The 23,560-nt window shown below is 36.7% G+C and overlaps 2 protein-coding genes across 2 annotated transcripts; both read left to right on the top strand.

The window, feature by feature from the left end:
- The first annotated feature begins 1,907 nt into the window (after nucleotides 1–1,907).
- LOC114399107 (uncharacterized FCP1 homology domain-containing protein C1271.03c-like) lies at nucleotides 1,908–4,018 on the top strand. The gene is made up of 6 exons (XM_028361212.1): nucleotides 1,908–2,189; nucleotides 2,271–2,352; nucleotides 2,528–2,594; nucleotides 2,996–3,181; nucleotides 3,303–3,363; nucleotides 3,758–4,018. Exons 1-6 carry the CDS (start codon nucleotides 1,925–1,927, stop codon nucleotides 3,928–3,930), a joined length of 834 nt encoding a protein of 277 aa, XP_028217013.1. The 5' UTR covers nucleotides 1,908–1,924; the 3' UTR covers nucleotides 3,931–4,018.
- Nucleotides 4,019–6,580: 2,562 nt separating this feature from the next.
- On the top strand, nucleotides 6,581–7,833 carry LOC114400454 (nudix hydrolase 16, mitochondrial-like; the record flags this gene model as incomplete). The annotated part of the gene is made up of 2 exons (XM_028362905.1): nucleotides 6,581–6,730; nucleotides 7,240–7,833. Coding segments are annotated over 2 exons (345 nt in total), but the record flags the coding sequence as incomplete, so codon positions are not given.
- Between the last annotated feature and the right edge of the window lie 15,727 nt (nucleotides 7,834–23,560).

The raw sequence follows: 23,560 nt of genomic DNA, 5'->3' as shown, positions 1-23,560 counted from the left end.
CTTGTGAGCCCTTTGTTGTCATAGGAAAAATGTTGATCTAATTGCTGATTATTTGCTGGGGAGACATGGAAAACAAGTTGCTTTTCTTCTAGATAAGAGGTATTTGTTGAACTATTTTCTAACTCCCAAATGCTTTCTCTTTCTTTCTCTCTACTTCCTCATTGATATCCACATCTCTTTGTTTAGTATTTATTAAAATAATTAATGCATATTTAGATATGTGAGATTTTGGAAAACTATTTATGCTAGTATTTGGAGGCATTTTCATGATAACCTAGGCATTTCGTAGGGATTTAATTTAAATATTAGTTATATCTTTAGATATGTGAGATTTTGGAAAGCCGTGCATGTTAGTATTTGGTGGCCTTTTCATGATGATCTAGCCATTTTTCATAGAATTTAATTTAAACATTAATTATATCTTTACTTCTGTTTTTTATCCTCATTTAATACAAACACTTATTGCATCAGTCCACAACTTTGCTCCCCTACTATAACTAAAGTACAAAGATACTTTCTTGGTGTAACTTTCTTTCTGTTTTAATCCATTTGACTTTATTCATTTCCTTTTTTCCGCTGTATTGAATGCTGAATGTTGATGTATGTCTACTCAATCTCCTCTTTCAGAATTGTGTTCTTGGGTAAGAAACAGTGACCATCCCTCCTTTGTTGTTGTTTACATTATAAAATGAGTAATTCTTTTATTTATTGATTTGTTATCTTTCAACAACTAACCAGAAAGTGGTTGAAATTCTTGAAATCCTGCTGATTTTTTTCTTGCTTATCTGTTTCATGTTTTGCTAGCTTCTTGAAATGCAAGTTGATGTCAGTATGTCACCTTCTTTTAGTCAATCATGAGCAGTGTTTCGCTTCTTAATTTTTTGTTGCTAAATTTGTTGATTTTATATTTTATCTTCTGTGGAGGGTTGTTCCTAGAAATTTCTCATTTCTTTTTAGAATGTGTATTTTAAAAGGGATAATAAGAAATATGATCTAATCAAAAGAAAGACAAAGAGAAATGATGAGTGATATTTAAGTGTTTAGACCAGTAGGATGTGTCCAAATTAAAATCACTAATCTTTTGGAAATATTGAATTGCATAACCCGAAGTAGAGCTTGAACTTTTAAGTAACCTTTTGGTGTCATTAGCGGATAACCGCACATGTGATCCATCATATTCTGGTTTTCTTTCGACACTTTGAATCTAAATCTCTAAAATCAATATTTCTTCCTAGTAATTTTTGTTTTCTTTTGTTTGTTTGTGAATTCTTTCAACACAATTGGCCATATGCCTTATGCTATAAATGTGGACCTTCGATCTCCCTATTTTAATGGAAACATAAAACAAGAAGGCATTAGCAGCAAAATGGCTGGCAAGCCCTGTTAAAAAAACAACATATAGTTCATGCGGGTGAAACTTGCTATATCCTTGCTAAGATTTATATCATCATTCATTAAATTTACTTTCTATACCAAACATGCTACACATCATTTTAGGTGTGATGCAAACGGAAACAAACAATTATATTTTAACTTGGCAAGTTGCAGTAACATCCTAAATGACCAGGCTAATGAAGTTAAAACTTAAAAAGAACAAAAATTTAAAATTGTTTTAAGATGGTTATCTCATGTATCGTTAGGACTTGGTATTTTAAATTTCCCAATTAGTTCAACCTAATAAATAGTACACAGGCAGAAGCTTGAGGATGTAGAATGCAGAATATATAATTGGTTGTTTTTAACTTTCTGTAGAAAATGAGTACAAATGTACTAGTACTACTGAAGCCTGCTTCAAAACATTGAGTTATGCATGTGCTTGCTAGATTGTTTCTCTGTAAATAATATTCTATTGACTTATTTGAATCTTATGGTTGTTGTCCATATTTGCTGAGATAAAAATAGGGTGGATCCCGAAGGAAATACAATGAATACTGAATCAACTACAACAGACAAAAGGAAAAATGATAAAGAGTTGTCTTCCTTTACAGACGAAATGAAGATGACATTAGCTGCTTCTGTCATAAAAGAAGATCTTAGTTCAGAAATTTCTAAATTTTCTTTGGATGGAACTCAAGTTCGTAGTTTGAAGAAAAGACTAATTGTTCTTGATATAAATGGGTTGTTAGCGGATGTAGTTTCTCCTCCTCCAAAGGGTCACAAAGCAGATGCAACCATTGCGAGGAGAGCCAGTAAGGATTGTGTTGTGCTTTGTGTTTACTGAATCGTATCCATTCTTTTACTAATTAGTTTGTATTTGAATTTGATTTCAGTATTCAAGAGGCCCTCCTATCTTGAGTTTCTAGAGTTTTGCTTCGATAAATTTGAAGTTGGCATATGGTCTTCAAGAATGAAGTACCCTTCAACTATTTTCAATAGATATGCCTTAATTAATTGTGTCTATTATTCAATTTGTTTGTCTTCATTTTTCTTTCAAAGATTTCAACTGCCCTCTTTTCCTTTTGGGATATTGTATTGTCAACAAATTAGCTGTAGTACAAACTTATGTATTTTTTTTTTGTTATCATAGGAAAAATGTTGATCGAGTCATTGATTATTTGATGGGAGACATGAAAAAAAGGTTGCTTTTCTGTTGGGTAAGCCGTATGCATTTGTTGAATTGTTATCATTGGTTTAGTAATTTATAGATAATACATGTTTACTTATTTAGAGATGTAAGGTTTGGAGAAACCATGTTAGTTATTAGTTGCATTGAATTTTTCAGTCATGTTTATTTTGCCGGGTGATCTTGTCTTTTTGCGAGAGAATTTAATTTAGATATGAACTTTATTCTTCTTTTGTCTTCATTTTATTAAAAAAAAATAATGAATTGCATTAATTCATAACTCTGCTCCCCTATAATAAGTACATTGTTATTATCCTTTCATGAGATTGGTGACATTTACCATATTTTACTTAATGCTCACCTTCTCACTTTTGTTAGAGGTAAATATTTTTCTACATCTGATTATGCGTTTTCATGGCTTTGGATTTGCAGGACCTTTCTCACTGCATTGAAACAACCTTCAAAACTCTTGAAAATAAGCATAAGAGTGTGGTTTTTAAGGATTTGAGGAAACTTTGGGATAAACATGATCTTGATCTTCCATGGGAGAAAGGATATTTCAATGAATCAAATACATTGTTGTTAGATGATTCTCCTTATAAAGCATTGTTTAATCCTGTAAATAATTTGACTCCCTTTTCTTTCCTTCTTAACTTTCTTAAAACAAGTCCTTTAGCACCAGCACATTGCTACATCATTTTCTAACATTTTCTTAAAATGTTTTGATCTATTATTTTAGCCAAACACCTCAGTCTTCCCTCATACGTTCACTTATCAGAATGAAAGTGACAACTCCTTAGGTAAAATCCTTTGCTGAGATCTACTAGTATATATCTTGCTAGAGGATTATGGAAAGCTTGACTGATTAATTTTCTTTGGGTTTTTTGTTTATTTACATACTTGACATTTATTTCCTTTAGTTTTCTTTTAACTTCTGGATTGAATCTTACGGTGGTCTAAGAATAGGAAGGCAAACCAATATTTATTTGTTAATCTATATATAGTATATAATTTAAAACATAACAAATCATTTCTAAATTTTGATTAAACTAGACATTTAATGTATGACAAACTATGTTGCACACTTTATAATTTTGTAACATAAGATGCATAAAATGAACCTGTCATTAATTTCTAAAGCTTATATTTTGGTCAATTTTGATTTTGATCAATAACAACTTTAATCCATGGCAGCTGAAGGAGGGGAGTTGAGAATATATTTGGATGGTTTGGCAAATGCTGAAGATATGCATAAGTACATTGAGGAACACCCATTTGGCCAAGAAGGAATTAATGAAACAAGTGAATCTTGGGACTTCTATCGCCAAGTTATTGATAGCCTTTCTGCAGGTCAAAGCAATTCTTAATTTGATGAGAAAATGAAATATAGAAGGGTTTTCATTTTTTTCTCATCTGCAATAAAGCAGTTTGTTTTGATCGTTAAACTTTATATCATCAAATTTCAAAGGTTTTTTTCTTCTTCCTATAATCTTCATCTATCGTGATATACTCTAGTAGTCTTGGAAAGTATTATTGGTTGTTGAAAATTTCTTTGGAAAATATTATTGGAATTTATGAACTGTTTATTGTTAAGGATTGTTCAGTTTTTTTATGGGACTATTAACTTAATTTTTTTATGTTCTTTTGCCCAAAATCATTGGGCTTTTCTTTCTTTATTAATAACAAGAAAAATAATACTTGAATACCCAACATGCTATTAGTCACCTAATGAGAAAGAGAGAAAATAATATTAAATATTATAGGTGATATGATGCATAGAAAGACATAGATGTGTAAAAATGATGGATGTTGAATAGACATTTTAAAAGTGAGTGCCTAAATACCATTGCTGTTTACATAATAAGTTGGTTTGGATTGTTTTTCAAAATTTGTTATTATTTCTTGAGTAGTGTACACGAATTGTTCATAATTTTATACACCCCACCAATAATCCAACATCTCTTATTTGTTTTTATTTCTCTTTTCCTATCACATCATAAAATATCACATCTATATTTTTTTTTTCTTTTTTTACTTTTTCTCTAAGTGTTGAATAACATATTTGGTATCTATCAAACCTCTTTCTCTTTTCTTCTTAAAAGTAAACCTTTTTAGTTTGTGAGGTCTTGATGCAATCTTGTCGACTGGCTGTGTAGTAACATTGCCTTACGACTATTTATCATATGATTGATGGGAGACATTATGGTCCCTATAAATTTTTAAAATCCATGAAAAAGACTTTTTATCCCTAAGTTCAAATCCACCACCCATCACTTTTACCCGCTTCCCCTCATTTGTTTTTTAGATGCAATGAAATCATGATTCAAATATGTTGGGAACACATGAAATCATAATTTTATTGTAGCACAAGGGGTGTGTACAAAATCTACAACCTAAACATGTTTTTATTGTAGATTTTGTAAATATGTTTCTGTTATAGATTTTGTTTGCACCCCATATACTACAATGGAAACAAGTTTTCATTATGAATTTTGTATGCGATTATACACAAGAAACCTATTTCTATGCCAAGGCCATTTCCAAAAAAAAAAAGTTTCACCCCTTGTTAGGGACCATTAACAATTGTATTGGGTCCAATAGCAATTTCCATGATTGGTTGATAGAATGGGTTCAATCCATACAAAAAATATTACGCTAGAGGGGGCTTTTCTTCCTGCACCGTGGCTTTTTCTTCTATACCTAATACTTTTTTTAATTTTCTAAAATTATCTCTGCTAATAAACATAAAGATTCACAATCCATATGATTTATACGGATTGCAAATTCATATTCCCTATTTTTTTTAAAATTTTTAAAAATATTTTTTTTTTTTATTTTTTTAATAAATTTATTTAGTTTTTTTATAATTATTAAATTATGTAGTTTTTTTATTTTTGTCTTATTACAATTAATTTTGATCTAATAATGCATTTTTTACATATATAAAATTTCAATAAAAATTTATATATGTCAAAAAAATTAATTATTAGATCAAAATTAATTATGACAAAATTTATTATGTAAAATTATATGTGTATTAAATATATATTAAAATTTTTAGTGTTATATATAACAATATTAATTATTTTATAACATAATTAACCTATTAATTCAGTTCATTAGACCGTCATCCTAATAACATAAAAGCCACAGGTTCGAGTCTTGTGCCAATTTGTATGAGCCTTATGGAAGGGTGTTTTCAGAATTTCACTCTAACTGCTAGGTGTAGAAGAAAAAGTCACGCTGCAGAAAGAAAAGCCCGGCTGGAGTGATGAGGAATGAACCCAAAAATTAGGAGGGAACCGTAGCCCATTTAGTTATTAGGCTGGAGCAACTCAATTTTGATATTCATGGCATGACGCTGGTCGATTTGAGCCTAATGATAAAAAAAAAAGGATATTTAAACTAGAATTGTTTTCTCATAGTAAACTAATGTTTTGTTCAAATATCTATATGGAATATACTTTGGACTAATATCTTGCTGTTTCACATATTTAATGCAATACAGACAGTTCTTGTCATGTGCATAAATGGTTTAAGTTCACCTTGTGAATGTGTGGGTGGCATGTAGGTAGCTGTCATAACCAGTTTGCATGTTTTCAGGAGAACCCACCCTGCTTTCAACCTTTAGGCATCAGGCATATCTTTAAGAGAACTTCAATGTTCAGAGACATTTCATTGGTGACTCCACTAATTTGAGAGATATACCAAGCGAATAAGATTCAGAAATTTCTGTCCTAATTTAAACAATACAAGAAATCAGGTGCCTTATATTGCACACTTAAAGGCCAAGTTTTAGGCTCTTGAATAATTCTTGTCACTTATTGTAAATTTGTTGTAACAACCTATATTGAAGATATCAATGAGACACCTTTATTAAATTGATCAATATGCTGTTGAAAAAGATTTTACTGATTCACAGTAAAATTGTCTGCAACTTCATAGCAAGGAAGGATTTGTTTTTCTTAATTAATGTCATTGACATCAGCTGTAAATTCTTTTTTGAGTGGCTTCTGATTTGAGATCTCATTTTCTGATTTAATTGATTTTGCTTTGCTATTAAAGGGAGGTTGGGAGAATGATGAAACTGTTGAGGAGGCTGCAGTTAGAGAAGCTATTGAAGAAGCAGGAGTTCGAGGAGACCTAATGGTAAAAAGCTTCTCCACTTAATTGAATTAATTTAACATTTTCTTCTGTAACATTGTCATGTGTTACATGTGAACTTCTTGGAGGAGTCTAGGAAGCTTATGTGAAAACCAAATCATGTTCTCACATCGTCATATATGAAAACCAGAAGATGACTACAAAATTTTCCTAAAAGATAAATAATTTGAGTTAACTTTGCATCTATTTGCAACCAGTTGAGGCCACATTAACATGTAAGAAACAAGAATTAGGGAAAAAGTTAGCAAAATTTGTACCTAAAATAATATAGAACATTAGCACATAATTGACTCATTTGCTGCTTCATTTTGAGCAAAAGTCAGTGGTATTGCATTGGTTTTGAAGTCATCTATGATGAGTTTGGTGGGTTCTTGAAAAATTGCTGTCCTTCAAATACCCTTGTCTCTTGATTTTTTTCAATTTAACTGAATCCGAGGCTGCTGGATGTTTTTATGTTGCATTTTTGTGTTTTCATTTGGATGGATGAATGCAAACTGATGATTAATATTTAGGTTACTTGGTTTCAAGATTTTCTTGGGAACTATGAATTTAGGAGTAAGACCCTCCAAGATGAGTGTAGTCCAGAAGGTTTATGCAAAGCAGCAATGTTTGCATTGTTTGTGAAAGAGGAACTTGAGTCATGGCCTGAGCAAAGCACCAGAAAAAGGAGTTGGCTGGCTGTATCAGAGGCACTAGCAAACTGTTGACATGCATGGATGAGGGATGCCCTCCATTGTTTCTGTAAATGGCTCGAGGAGTGCAAGGGAGGATCAAGCCTGAACTGACTACATATTTGTAGGGGGCAATGATAAAAAAGATTAGTGACATTTATTTTAGGAAAGATATTTCTGATCAGGATTACATAGTGTGTGGTTGAGTGTCTTTTTTTTTTTTTTGTGTTCAAAGCTATTTTAGAAAGTATATTTGAAAACCTTTTTTCAGAAATAAAAGTTATTTGATGAAATTTTGAGAGCAGTTTTAAAAGAATGGATTGGGCTTCACTGTGGTCAGGAATTCACTTTAGATAATAGAGTAAATAATTCAAGTCGCTGATGAAGGGTAGGGTTGAAGAAGAAAAAGGAGGATGATGCTGGACCAAATCACCTTTCATGCAAGAATCCTTGGCATTTGTATATTGCACCTCCTAATATGAATCCTACACCTTTCAAAAAGCTTCAATGGCCAAAAATACCCTCAGCCCTAACACCTCTCCCTCTTTCCTATGCTACCCAAGCATTCTCTCTTTTGGAATATGAATGCGGCATCGCCCAAGGTTCAGGCATCCAAATCTTGTGTTGTTGTCCTCTTTTACCATCCAATACAAACGTGGTGTCATTGTCCTCTTGGCGGTGATGTTGCGGTCGTTGATGGTGGTGGCTGGGCTTGTTGAGAAGAGTTAGGAGATGGACAATAGTGAAGGAGGGGGGGCGGGTCCTGGAAACTATGTTAGAATGACAATGGTGGTGGTTGGGCTTGGTGAGAAGGTGGTGCACGATGGTGCAGAGGTGTAGACAAGGCACACATCGGTATGACGGCTCGGGTTCAAGTTTAAAGAAGGAAGGGAGGTCCTATCGCCTATTTTGGAATAGGATATGTTTCTAGAATAACCATTATGGAGTACGAAAACCTACATTTCGAAATATTAAATAAACGTGTCTTCATTTAACTGAACCAGATTGGACAATTAAAGCTCTAGAGTTTCACTCTTCTTTGTTATGCATATGTTCTATGAACTTTAAGATGCATCAATCACATTTGATCCCATGCCAAGCATAAAAGAGTCAGACAACAGGGAAAAGACATTCCAAATTCAAGCCAATGCAAGTAGGTAGGATTAAACCACGATCAAAACCTAAGCAACAAAAGCTCATCACTGTTGCTGATGATTTGCCAATTATGAATGACATTGCAAATTAAACCATCCTAGTTCTGTATAAAAGGATGAAAAGCTGTTGGGATTTTGTGACTCCAACAGCATATGGTTGAAGGAGTCAAATCAGTTAAATAAAGACATGTTCCTATGCTATATTTTAGGAGGATTTTATGCATGGTTTAGTTAATTAGCTTAGCAGATATCTCTCAAGTTTGTTTACATTTCTTTTTTTAATTTGTAGTATAAATATTTGCTGTTTATGCTCAATAAAATTATCAGTTCCCTTTCATCTTCTTGTCTCTTATACTTTAAATCCTACAAATTGGTATCTAGAGCAATAAGGTATCTTACGGGATCTGTGATATAACCCACAAACACCTACAACCACCAAATAGCCACCACACATAAGATGGAATCTGAAACCTCCTTTACTACCATTTCTGTACCCGTATTTGATGGACTAAACTATCAAATGCGGGCTGTCAAAATGGAAGCATATCTTGATGCTAACAATGTATGGGAAGCAGTAGAAGAGGAATACGAAGTTCTTCCTTTGCCAAATAATCCCACTGTTGCCCAAATGAAAAGTCACAAAGAAAGGAGGCTTCGAAAGTCCAAAGCTAAATCAATTTTGTTCACAGCTGTATCTCTAGTCATTTTCAACAGAATAATGACGATGAAAACGGCACACAAAATCTGGAATTTTTTGAAGGAAGAGTATGAAGGCAGTGAGAAAATCAAAGGAATGCAAGCTTTGAATCTGATTCGAGAACTTGAGATGCAGAGGATGAAAGATTTGGAGACAATCAAAGATTATGCGGACAAGCTCCTTGGCATTGCAAACAAAATACGTCTTCTTGGCACTGAAATTCCTGACTCTCGAATTGTTCAAAAAATACTTGTAACAATTCCAGAAAAATATGAAGCCACATTGACTTCCTTGGAGAACTCAAAAGATCTTTCTACTATCACCTTGGCAGAGCTTTTGACCGCACTTCAGGCTCCAGAACAAAGAAGACTCATGAGACAAGAAGGTACTACTGAAGGGGCTTTGGTAGCTAAATCACTGGACAAAAAAAAGAAGGGCAAGTCAGGAAGTTTCAACCACAAAAATGGTAGCAAATCCTCTCATGATTTTCCATCATGTCCTTTTTGTAAAAAAAACAATCATCCACAGACAAAGTGTTGGTGGAGGCCAGAAGTGAAATGCCATAAATGTGGACTATTAGGGCATGTGGAGAAAATCTGCAAGTCATCACAAAAACAAGAGAATGTACAAGCTGCTGTTGAAGAGGTGGATGAAGAAGAACTTTTTGTTGTTTCTTGCTTTGCTATCGCAAGATCAACAGAAAGTTGGCTAATTGACAGTGGGTGCACGAACCACATAACTTACGATCAAGAATTATTCAAAGATCTTGATGCAATCTACAACACAAATGTCAGAATTGGAAACGGAGAAAAAATAGCAGTGAAGGGAAAAGGAACCATCGTGATCGAGGGTTGCACAGGTCTGAAATTAATTCCTGATGTTCTATACGTTCCTGAAATTAACCAAAACTTGTTGAGTGTCGGCCAACTTCTAGAGAAAGGCTATAAAGTTCTATTTGAAGATAAAAGTTGCATGATTAAAGATTCAGATAATAAAGAATTATTCAGAGTTCAAATGAAAGGCAAAAGCTTTGCCTTGAATTTGATTGATGAAGAGCAGCTTGCTGTGCACAAGGTTGAAGACAACATGCTGGTTTGGCATAAAAGGATGGGTCATTTTCGTCATGGCGCTTTGCTCTATTTGAGGAAGAATGATCTTGTACAAGGGCTGCCTGAATTGGAAGACAAATCACCTGTATGTGCTGCTTGTCAATATGGAAAACAAATGAGGTTGTCTTTTCCAAAAGGCAAATCTTGGAGAGCAATAAGCAAGCTACAGTTAGTACATACGGATGTCAGAGGACCTTAGAAAACCTCATTTCTGAATGGCAGTAAGTACTATATTGCTTTTATTGATGATTTTTCAAGAATGTGTTGGATTTATTTCATGAAAAACAAAACTGAGGTTGCCATCATATTTTACAAGTTTAAAGCATGGGTTGAAAATCAAAGTGAAAGAAAAATGCAGATATTAAGATCTGATAATGGTACAGAATATACTTCTGATAAGTTCAGCAAGTTTTGTGAAGATGCAGGGATAGAACATCAATTGACAACACCGTATACCCCACAGCAAAATGGGGTTGTGGAGTGCAAAAACAGAACGATCTTGGAAATGGCAAGATGTTTACTTCATGACAAAGATCTTCCAAAAAAATTCTGGGCAGAGGCTGCAAGCACTTCTGTTTTTTTGCTGAACAGATTGCCAACAAAAGCTCTTTCAAAATCGACCCCATTTGAAGCTTGGTATGGTTTCAAACCAAATTGATGAACTTGAAAATCTTTGGCTGCTTGTGTTTCTCTTATATTCCACAGGTTAAGAGAGACAAACTTGATAAAAAGGCGGAAGCGGGAATCTTTGTAGGCTATAGCTCAACATCAAAAGCCTATAGAATATTCTTGCCACAAAGTAATAAAGTTATTGTTAGCAGAGATGTGCTATTCTTTGAAGAAGAAAAATGGAGCAAGGAAAGTGAGAAGCTTCAAGTTCAGGAGGAGAGCGAAGAAGATGTGGATGACTAGCCAGTTAGAGGAACTAGATCTCTCTCTAATATTTATCAAAGATGTAATGTTGCTGTAATGGAGCCTGTAGACTACAATGAAGCTACAACTGATTCGAAGTGGGTAAGTGCAATGAAGGAGGAGCTTGATATGATTGAAAAACATCAAACATGGGAGCTCACGGAGAAACCTAAAGATAAAAATGTCATTGGAGTGAAATGGGTTTATAGAACCAAGCTTAATGCTGATGGTTCTGTAAACAAACATAAGGCGAGGCTTGTTGTGAAGGGATATGCGCAAATGTTCGGGGTAGACTTCTCAAAAACTTTTTCTCCGGTTGCCAGGTTGGATACCATAAGGCTGTTGTTAGCTCTTGCTGCACAAAAAGGTTGGATTATACATCACATGGATGTTAAATCAGCCTTTTTGAATGGGCACTTGGAAGAAGAAATTTTTGTAGAGCAGCCTGAAGGATTTGTAGTTCATGGACAGGAGGAGAAAGTTTATCGGCTGAAAAAGGCCTTGTATGGCTTAAAGCAGGCCCCAAGGTCTTGGTATGGCAGAATTGATGCACATTTGATAAGCTTAGGCTTTGAAAAATGTCTAAGTGAGTTTACCTTGTATGTCAAGAAGACAGATGTTGGAATAGTCATTGTTTCCTTGTATGTTGATGACTTACTTATGACAGGAAGGTCAAAGGAGCTGATTGAAGAGTTTAAAGGAGGAATGAAAGAAGCCTTTGAAATGACTGATCTTGGAAAAATGTCATTTTTCCTTGGTATGCAGGTGCAACAAGATAGAGGTGAAGTCTTTGTAAGTCAAGAAAAATATGCAAAGGAAATTCTTACAAAGTTCAAGATGGAGGAATGCAAGCCAATTGCAACGCCAATGAATCAAAAGGAGAAATTCAGCAATGAAGATGGAGCTGAAAAGGTTGATGAAAAACTGTACAGAAGCTTAATAGGATGTCTGATGTATTTGACTGCAACCAGGCCAGACATTACCTATGCAGTAAGCTTGCTGTCACGATATATGCACTGTGCTAGTGAGATTCATTTTAAGGCAGCTAAAAGAATCCTGAGATATATCAACGGTACTATTGGTTATGGAGTGAAGTTTCAGCCAGTAAAAGATTTCAGTCTTTATGGATATTCAGATAGTGATTGGGCTGGGAGTAATGATGACATGAAAAGCACTTCAGGCTACTGTTTCACATTTGGTTCTTGAGTTTTTTCATGGTGTTCAAAGAAGCAAGATGTCATAGCACAATCTACCGCTGAAGCCGAATACGTAGCAGCTGTTGCAGCTGCAAATCAAGCAATTTGGCTTAGAAAACTTATGGCTGATCTACACATGGAGCAAAAGGAGAGTACACAGGTTCTTGTTGATAATCAAGCTGCAATTTCAATTTCTAAGAACCCTGTGTTTCATGGGAAAACAAAACATTTTAAGATAAAGTTGTATTTCCTAAGGGAGGTGCAAAAGCAAGGTGACGTGCAGCTGCTATATTGCAAAACTGAAAATCAACTTGCTGATTTTTTAACAAAATCACTTCCTCAAGCAAGATTTGAGTATCTTCGACAAAAACTTGGTGTATGTTGCCGTTGAGTCAAGGAGGAGATTGTTGGGATTTTGTGACTCCAACAGCATATGGTTGAAGGAGTCAAATAAGTTAAATAAAGACATGTTCCTATGCTATATTTTAGGAGGATTTTATGCATGGTTTAGTTAATTAGCTTAGCAGATATCTCTCAAGTTTGTTTACATTTTTGTTTTTAATTTGTAGTATAAATATTTGCTGTTTATGCTCAATAAAATTATCAGTTCCCTTTCATCTTCTTGTCTCTTATACTTTAAATCCTACAAAAGCTTAAGAATGTTGTTACCAAAGATTAGACTTAGAAGAAGGATAAAATCTTGAAGTGTTATCACCAAAGATCAGAGTTTGCGATGAATATAGTTGGTTTGATGTAAGATGCAACATGGGTTTAGACTAAAGCAACCATTCACAAAAAAGTGGTCCAACACATCAATTGTCAGTCAATTCATATACGTCTAAGAACAGGAAAAAGAAAAGGATGGAAGTTGATGGGCGTAAATATGGATATGGAACATGCAGTTTATATTGAACAGGCAGTTTATGTGCTAGCTTGTCATTTGTGCAATCACAAATGCACTCTTTCTAGGTCTTGCAATGAACAACTAGATAGCTTTTTTACTAGAAGCTGAGTCATTATGAGTTACATTTAGGATGTTGTATAATTAAATAATATGCATCATGTAGTGAAATTCCACTACAATTTCTTGTATATTTCTCATTGTATACTCATAAAAGAATAAATATTTAGCAAGCATGTTGAAGAAAGGATTATGTACATCAAAGAATAAATGAAAATAAAAATAGAAAACTAGTAAGCATAATATTTGAGCATGCATTGCAAAATAATTCTTGCCTAAACTAACAAATCAACTTAACCTACCTTACATTTGCATGAGAATCAACGCCCGGTATATATAATTCTTGTAGGGTGCTCTACAAACAATCTATATTTTTTGGGAAAGTAGGGGCAGTGATTGCTTAAAAGGTCCACCACTATCCTGGGGCGCACTATGACAATCAATATTTATAATTTTGAAGAGAAAAAACTCAGAAAACTTTCAAATTAAAATTGATTTTATGTGATCCCATGAAAAGAAACGAGTGAAAAATAGTGACTTATGACTTTCCTTTACAAACTTACAACATCAATAGGAATGTTCAGAGATAGGCCTTCAATAAGGACATTCACTGCTAGAAATTTCCATTGTATAAGAAAAACATATTGCCTAAAAGGTCCGCCACTATCCTGGGGCGCACTATGTTAATCAATATTTATAATTTTGAAGAGAAAAAACTCAGAAAACTTACAAATTACAATTGGTTTTTTGTGATCCCATGAAAAGAAACGAGTGAAAAATAGTGACTCATGACTTTCCTTTACAAACTTACAACATCAATAGGAATGTTCAGAGATAGGCCTTCAATAAGGACATTCACTGCCAGGAATTTCCATTGTATAAGAAAAACATATTGCGGCAAAAAGTAAGTCCATATTACATTAAATATTGGATAACTGTAAAAAAATTTAGAGGTGCTGAAGATTGAAACAGAGAGAGTGGAAATTGCTGCTATTGTTCATTTCAATGGCCCAGCAAAGTCGTGGCTTGAAATTGGTTTAGCTGAGGTTCGAAGTTTATGGACTAGATATGTAAATTTCTTTGATAAGTTTATTAGCAAATGTAGGATTATAGTATGAAGAGACAAAGTTAATTATTCCACCTCCAATATTGAGATAGAATCAATGATACCGTATGGGACAAGAGGGAAAAAGGTCTTGCCTTCAGTCTCTGACTTATGGTAATGCTTCATGCATATGTCCATATATAAATAGCAAATAGATGACTCAACTATACAATACATCGCGTACCCTATTAGAAGAAGCTAATAGTAGCTCATGCAATTTAAGAATATGAAGATACAAGCATCATAATGCATGCAATAGTCCAGTAAATTATTTTATTTTTCTTAATGTCATTGGAGATATTGTTTTACTTGAACAACATTTGTATCTTGTTAATTTTTGAGTTTAGATCCTTGCTTGAATTGAATGTTATAGTTAAATTAATGGTTATCAAATCTCCTTACATACTATATATTAACTCTCTTAGTCGGTCAAATTAGAGCAGCAACACATTGAAATTAATCCCTGGAATAAAGACAAGATAGAATATTTATCGAGAGTATTGGGTTTCAAAGTTGACAAAAACAAGGCCCATTCAAAACTAATCCATGAAACAGAGACAAGATAGAAATTAATGTTCCATATTATTCTAATTTGGAATGGAAATTCAGTATTGAGTTACTCTTCAATGAGGCTCTTCATTGGTTGGTTTTCTCTATGTATAAAAGGGTTTTTGTGATTATTTCCTTTGATTTGGTAAAAATGAGTTTATTAGAGATTCCTCTATTTGATAATTTAACTATGAAAAACCATAAAGTGTTAGTTTAAGAGTAATAGGAGGATGTCTAAGTATGTGTTGTTCCATCCAAGACTGGGCAATGACCAAAATATGAGTGATGAAAGAATATAAAGTACAGTTATCTTGGACTAAGTGGTTTGTAATTCCTACTTATGGATTTTCCCCAATATGCATCACCAAAGACGGAGGAATTTTGGGATCAAATATTTGAGGAAGATTAGAGAAACATAATAACAAAGGAGACTAGTTTGATCATTTCACCATTGTTGTTGCTGAAGGTGGAGAGTATTTCACCATTGTTTGAGCATTTCACCAAAGATGCAACAATATTGTTTTTTGTCTTTCCATTTTCAACCTATGTTTCCCACCGCATTATCATCACTGCCATTCCTTCACTAACCTTCAATTTATTTGTCACATCTACAACAATATATAAGATTCACTACCTAGTACCTACAATAGTATTGTTATTGTTATTGAATTGTCTGGGGTTTGAAGGAATGGCAGTGCATAATTTATTTGTCACATCTACCTAGTATTGAACAATATTGTTTGCGAAGGAACGACAGTGCATAATTTATTTGTCACATCTACCTAGTATTGAACAATATTGTTAGCGAGTCAATGACAGTATTGTTAGCGAAGGAATGGTGGTGCTAAATAAAAAACAACATAATGATACCACTTTCTGATTCACTACCTAGTACCTACAACAATATTGTTACTAAACAATCTGTGGTTTGAAAGAAGATTCTTCATGATTCTAGTCTATTACCATGTGGTTTTCACAGGTGTTCTGCTATCCACCTTAGCCTTTGGTACTCATTGCATAAAGCCTCAAAACCAATGCTAGTGAAAAGATACCTATTGTACTATGAAAGCTTTGCAAGAAACAAAGATAATGGGAGGAAAATTTTGACAAATGTGATAGAGATAGTTTATGTTTTTTCTATGCAAATGAAATGAAATTACCAGGAAAAAAAAATAGAATCACCAATCTGGAAGCCAAATAATCTGTCAACAAGTAGATATGTTAGGAAAATCAAAAGAAAAAGAAACTCAAATCCCAGAGCCGATGACAAAAACCAGTTCCTATTGCTCAATAGTTAGTTCTTTTTGAAGAAATTTGAAAACTTGTATTGCGGCTTAGTAGTGTACTTTAATAAAAGAAGAGCCCCACTTCAAAATTTGGCCTCCACCAGATTGCTACACACTCACATATCTGTAGTTTTCCAAGGATACATGCAAATGACAACAATAAACACGCAGATAGTCACCAACTGCCAAATTTAACAATAAAAAGTAATAATACCCTGTCAGTCAGGCACAAAGCTTGCTAGTCAACTTTCTCTTCAAGCCCTCAATTTCTATGAACATCATATAATCCCACAAAAATGTACATTGAGATAATCACGAGCTGCTATTTTCGGACTATTATATTAAAAAAAAAAAAGCAATATCTTACCATTCTTTCTTGGTTTGAGACGACCACCTGAGAGTTTGCATAACGTGTTCCCAATTTGTATAAGAAGTATAAGAGGATGATTGTGCTCTTGTAGACCAGAGAAAGCTTTTAGACAAAACCATGAAAGGACTAACCCAAGATTTGTTAATTGCCAAACTAATGATTTTCTGGTTCAAGATATCAATACTCAGTAGCCAGACAAAACCATGAAAGGACTAACCCATATTTACCTTACTAGACAAAATGCTTTTAGACACTACCTTTATGCTTCTGTTCCTCAATTTGAAGATAAAGACAGAACAAAATAGGGACCCATTGAATAGTAGAACTATAGAAAGTCACCTTTTGAATCCTTAGAATAAACTAACTTACACGTGAATCCATTCATGCAGCCCATACATTTTTGGAACAAATTTGTCTAACATAAGATTCTTATTGTCATTTTAGTTTACGCTTTCTATAAGTTCAATAAATCATTGTGTGAAATATAGAACCAATATATAATCATGTTCTCAACTCAGTTATAATGTTCTCAACTCCAAATGTGAAACTCCTCAACAAACCCAATTACAAGCAAACATAAAAACAAAACGACCCAACAATTACAAGCAAGATGCATATTTTCTTCCACAATTACAAGCAAAAAGAAGCAACCACGTACCTCAATCTCACGGTAGCAGTGACCACCCTAACTCGCAGAGCAGTTCCAGGTTGAGCGGCACCGATGGTGACACGAAACGACGGTGACAGGTCACAAAATGTAGTGTTGTGACAAGGAGATGTCAGTGTTGCAAAATGCAACAGTGTCGTGATAGGGATAAAAGGTTTGCGAGACTGAGCGCACAGGGAGAAAAGGATTTGGGATTTTAATTTATGAATGATACAACATCGGTTTTTTTTTTTAAAAAAAACAATGTTAACTAGTTGATGTTAACATCGATTTTTCAATAACCGATGTTAACCTTCTAAACTTAACATCGGTTTTAGATAAACTGATGTTAAAGAATTAATGTTAACATCGGGTTTTTAAAAAATCGAAGTTAACATCAACTAGTTAAGATCGGTTTTTTCAAAATCGATGTGAATTAACTCAATTTATTTATGAAAATGTCACCGTGCTCTTATTAACATCGGTTTGTTGAAAAACCAATGTTAATCATGCGATATTAAATCTATAAATTATAGTAGTGGTGATACACTATTTGGGGTGAGTTACAATCTTGTAATCATTTTTGTGATTGTGAAATACTTCGAGTCAGTTTCGTGAATGTAGGCAAGAGGTGCTGAACCACGTTAAATTTTTGTGTTTGTTATTATTTTTTCTACGGTATAATCTTTGTGTATGTCCTCACAATTCTTTGTGGGTATGAGTAATTTTATTTATGGGGGCGTTGATTTCCCTAAAGTATGGTAGACTAGAAAGTCAAAGGAAAAAGTGGGAGGAGAGGAAGAAAATAAAGTTAATTCACCCTTCTTCCATTGTTTGATTCGTGAATACGTAAGGAGAAAGGATTAAAGAGTGGGTGAAACTAAAGGTTTAGTCTTCCGCCCAAAATGGAACCAAGCGATAGAGAAAAATGATATTATGTTCTAAATGACTAATAATATCCTTATTTGTGTATACTTCTTTTATATTAATTCTGGATATTTATATGATAACTATCTTTCTTTCCCACCGAACATCATACAAAATCATCTCACTTTTTATTTATATTCTTTCTTTTCTTTCATTTTATTCTCTCAACTAAACATACCATTAAGTGCCCATAGATTATTTTCCAACTTCTAATATCATCAAAGTTTGAAGAGATTTTGGGATGTTTGCTAAGAGGAAGAAAGCCATATCTCTTTTCTGGGTTCTATACCTCCATGGCGAGAATAGCCAAGGTAGTCAGAATCTCGGCACAAGAGTTGGACCGAGTGAAACAAAACAGAAACAGAATAGTCGGAATACCAAGGAAGTATTTGGAGGAAAAGGCAAAGACATTGACGGATCAAGGTGAATGGGCTTTGTTCATTGATGTCGTGGCACTATTGCTATTTTGGCCGATGTCTATGACACCTTCGACCGAAGATGCAAAAAGAGTGGCACAAGGATTGTTTGGTGCACACTAGCTCTTTATGTGTGACTAGTTTTGCACCTCTTTCGCCATGAAAGTAGACCTGCCTGTCCCCTACAAGGTCACCGCTTGTGCGCCGAGAAAGGGAAGGAAAACTGGGAGCAACTCTTAGCTAGTGTGGTAGGGGCATCCATTAATTGGCTCCCCCGATGGAAGGAAGGAAAAGCCAGGATTTTGTCCTCATGTGAAGGATTCTCAAATGTTCCCTTGATGGGAACGAGGGGTTGTATCAATTATAATCTCGTCCTTGCCATAAGACAACTTGGCTACCCCATGAGAGGAGCGCCGTCGAAGGAAAGCATCACGCCTTTCATCGCACAAGGTTCAGTGACCCCAATGCGAGGATACTTCAAGGAGTCCGCAAAGCGTGGGGCACGGTGCAAAGGAAAGATAAAGAGCTTAGGGGAAGTAGCAATGGGATCATCGACGGCTATTATAAGTGGATGAAGGCTCGGACCCAAGAGTTGGATTGGCTCCCGAAGCTAAAGGTTTCAAGCGAGGAAGAGGTTGAAACCCCCGAGGAGAGTGAGGAGGTGCAAGCCCTAAAGGCGGAACTTGAAAGGGCACAAGCAGTCAAGGAAAAGTTCAAAATGACAACCATCAAGGTCCGAAAAGAATGCAACGAACTGAGAGACGTCAATGTGGCCACCACTGAAGCTTTGAAGCGGGAAACAAAGAGGGCTCGAAGGGAAGAATAGGGACGAAACAAGTTCTGAGGGGCTCTATGGGGTAGCTACAACGAGCTTAAGCCTCAAAGGGTCGAGAAAGACCAGTCGAAAGCATGGTATTGGAAGACAAGTTGAAGGCTTGCCAAAGGTCAAAAAGGAATTTGTCTAAGCAACTGAGCAAGACCGAAGAAAACATGTGGGCCATCATTGACCAATACAAAGAGAAGCTAAGTCTAGTTTCAACCCATGAGCAAAGGCTAGAGGATGAGTATGCAAAGGTGTCAGTCCTGCAAGAAGAAAGGGAAGCAAGGGAGAGGGTGATCGATTCATTACACAGAGAAGCAATGATGTGGATGAATAGGTTCTCTTTTACCTTAAATGAGAGTCAAGAGCTTCCAAGACTGCTAGCCAAAGCTAAGGCAATGACGGACATGTACTCGGCCCCTGAGGAAGTTCATGGGCTCCTCGATTATTATCAGCACATGATTAACTTGATGGCCCACATAGCTAAGGCGTTTGTACTTTCGATTTAATTTTGACAACATGAACATCTTTGTTCCTTAATAAAAATGATTTTGGTTCAATCCTATGCCTTTGCTCAAAATTCTATGCGAATCCAATACTTCGATAACTTATCCTTGGCATGCATTCATTACTCACCGCATTTTTGTTCTTTTAGGAGAAAAAACCATAACTAAACACGCTTTAAGGCACCTCTATCAAACCCGTTCTAAGACTAGAGTCATGGATGAAATAGAAGAGGTGCAAGAACAGATGAAGGCTGATATGATGGCCTTGAAAGATCAAATGGCTTCCATGATGGAAGCCATGTTAAGCATGAAGACAATAATGGAAAGCAGCGCGACCGCAGCGGCCGCCGCTGGGGCAGATCCTACCCATCCGTCTGCCACAAATCAAGCACATCGACCCATCCCAGACATGGTGGGACAAGGAGGAGAGGTGTTGGGCAGCACCGACGGTCGACACATGGGGTACAATAGGAATGCTTACCCATACGGCTTACCCCCCCAATTACACGCCGCCCACCATGAATGAGAACACCCATCATGTTGTTCCCATTACCTTTGAGGGTCAACAACCCTAGCCTATGGGAGGCCCCTGTGAAGAACCTCAGGAGCATGCTCTAGGTGATTTCAACCCTTTCACCTCTGAGGGAACAACATTGAATGTTATGCCTCAACCTAACACCACGGAAGCTCCTCAACCCCGCCCTCTGCAATCGTTGCATGTCTCAATAGGGGGGTCGCCTCCGGAAATGGAAGGAAGAGAGAAGCTTGATCTCATCGAAGAGAGATTAAGAGTTGTCTAAGGGTTTGGTGATTACCCGTTCACTGACATGACGGATTTGTGTTTAGTACCAGATGTTGTCATCCCTCCAAAATTCCAGGTGCCAGATTTTGATAGATATAAGGGGACCACTTGCCCAAAAAATCACCAGAAGATGTATTTCTGAAAAATGGGGGCATATTCTAGGGATGAGAAGCTATTGATGAATTTCTTCCAAGATAGTTTGGTCGGAACAACAGTTATCTGGTATACCAATCTGGAGGCTTCTCGCATCCACTCATGGAAAGATTTGATTACTGTTTTCATTAGGCAGTACCAATACAACACTGACATGGCTCCTGACAGAACTCAACTGCAGAACATGAGCAAGCGAGAGCATAAGTCATTTAAGGAATATGCCCAACGGTGGAGGGATTTGGCAGTGCAAGTGGCACCCCCATGGTAGAAAGAGAGATGATCACAATGATATTAGACACGCTGCCCGTGTTCTACTACGAAAAGTTGGTGGGCTACATGCCCTCTAGCTTCGTAGATCTAGTGTTTATGGGCGAGAGGATCGAAGTAGGCCTGAAAAGAGAAAAGTTCAACTATGTCGCCCCTGACGGTACAAGCAACAAAAGACTCGGAGCAACTGGGGCAAAGAAGAAAGAAGGGGATGCCCATGTCGTGACCTCGGCTCCTACTTGGTTGGAACCCTAGCAAACCCCTCACGATACTTACCAGTATGCCCAGCATCATCCAAGCTTTTCGGCCAGTGCTGAAAATCCTTTTAAGTCAGCACCCGTCCAGCAAAGGGCACCCGCTCAACCACAAAGGGCCCCCACTCAAAACCCAGCTCCTACACAACCTTGCCTTACCGACAGTTCCAATCCTAGCACGAGTGCCAATCCGGGGAGGAACCCTTCAATGAAGAAACTTTCGGAGTTTTCCCCGATACTGATGTCGTACGGGGACTTGTTTCCATCTTTGATCGCCAACCAAATGGTGGTAGTGACCCCCGGAAGGATTTACCAGTCTCCTTTCCCTCAGTGGTACAATCCCAACGCAACCTGCGCGTATCATGGGGGTACCCCGAGGCATTCGATTGAACAGTGTGTGGCCCTCAAGCATAAGGTCCAAAGCATGATCGACACGGGGTGGCTAACATTCCAAGAAGACAGCCCAAATGTAAAGAGAAATATGTTGGCCAATCATGGAGGATCAGCAGTAAATGCAATAGAGGAATGCAGACTTCAGAGGCTGAAGCAAATGAAGGATGTGGTAACCTCTAGAAGGTTTATATTTGAGGCGCTACAAGAGGCGGGCATGATTTCCTTTGATGGGCACAAGGGGGATTCCTGTTTAATGCATCTGGGTGCATCGTATGGCATGGAAACATGCTCAACAGCAGATGAGCTATTACAGCGAATGATGGACTAAGACCGATAGAAATTGGTGACATAAGCATGGGAAAGCAACATGTGTGCATGCAATCGGCAAACAAAAGCCCAAGGAAACCCAAACCTTTGGTGATCCACTTCACCAAAGATGCTGCCTCCCAAAAACCCCGAGGCTCTCAACCTATCCCGGGTAGCAAGGCTGCCCCATTCCCTTACAGAAGCAACAAGGCAGTCCCATGGAGGTACACCCCACAAAAGCCAAACGAAAAGAAGGGCGAGGCCGTCAGGGGTGACCTATCCTCTTCCAAAGTTATGAACATCACCGGCATGAGCGGTATGACCCTTAGTGGGTGTGTCTTCGCGGCACCTGACCTGTTGGCAGGATCCAAAGATGCCAAGGGAAAAGCGAAGGTAGGCACAGAAGAAAGCGACAAAGTAAGCCCAACTCTGGATGAGGATGTCCCAGCCGGGAAATTCACTAAGAAAGAAGGAGACTTCGACAAAAAGAAGGTATCCACTGAAGAAGCAAATGAGTTCCTTCGGATCATTTAACAAAGCGAATTCAAAGTGATTGAACAACTTAACAAGACCCCAGCTAGGGTCTCCCTGATGGAACTACTCATAAGTTTTGAGCCTCATCGGGTGTTGTTGGTTAAAGTATAAGACATCTCTATGGAGGGCTTCGAGGGCATCGTCAACAACATTATCGCCAATAATTACCTCACCTTCACTGATGAGGAGATACCCATCGAGGGGCGGGGACATAATAGGGCCTTGCACGTGTCCATTAAGTGTTTGGACCACATCGTGGCCAAGGTGCTCATTGACAATGGCTCATCGCTTAATGTCATGCCCAAAAGTATGTTGGATAAACTACCTTTCAACGTGTCACACCTGAGGCCGAGCTCCATGGTGCTACAGGCTTTTGATGGCAGTCGCCGGGATGTGAGAGGAGAGATTGATCTCCCAATAGAGATTGGACCCCACACCTTCTAGACCACTTTTCAAGTGATGGATATCAACCCAGCCTATAGCTTCCTTTTAGGCCGACCTTGGATTCACTTGGTCAGGGTAGTTCCTTCAATGCTCCACCAAAGGTTGAAGTTTATGGTAGAGGGGCAGTTAGTCATCGTCTCAAGGGAAGAGGGCATTCTGGTAAGTTTTCCTTCTTCTATGCTGTATGTGGAAGCAACGGAGGAATCTTTGGAGACATCCTTTCAAGCATTAGAGGTGGTGAGCAATGCTTATGTCAAGCTCCCCCCGGTGCAACCATGTTTATCCAGCATCGTGTTGATGGTGGCCCGAGTAATGTTAGGGCACGAGTATGAGCTCAAAATGAGCTTAGGTCGGA

This window comes from Glycine soja, chromosome 19, assembly GCF_004193775.1.
Source record: "Glycine soja cultivar W05 chromosome 19, ASM419377v2, whole genome shotgun sequence".
Classification (NCBI taxonomy): domain Eukaryota; kingdom Viridiplantae; phylum Streptophyta; class Magnoliopsida; order Fabales; family Fabaceae; genus Glycine; species Glycine soja.
The sequence above is the reverse complement of the archived record's forward strand: the minus strand, read 5'-3'. Positions and strand labels throughout refer to the sequence as shown.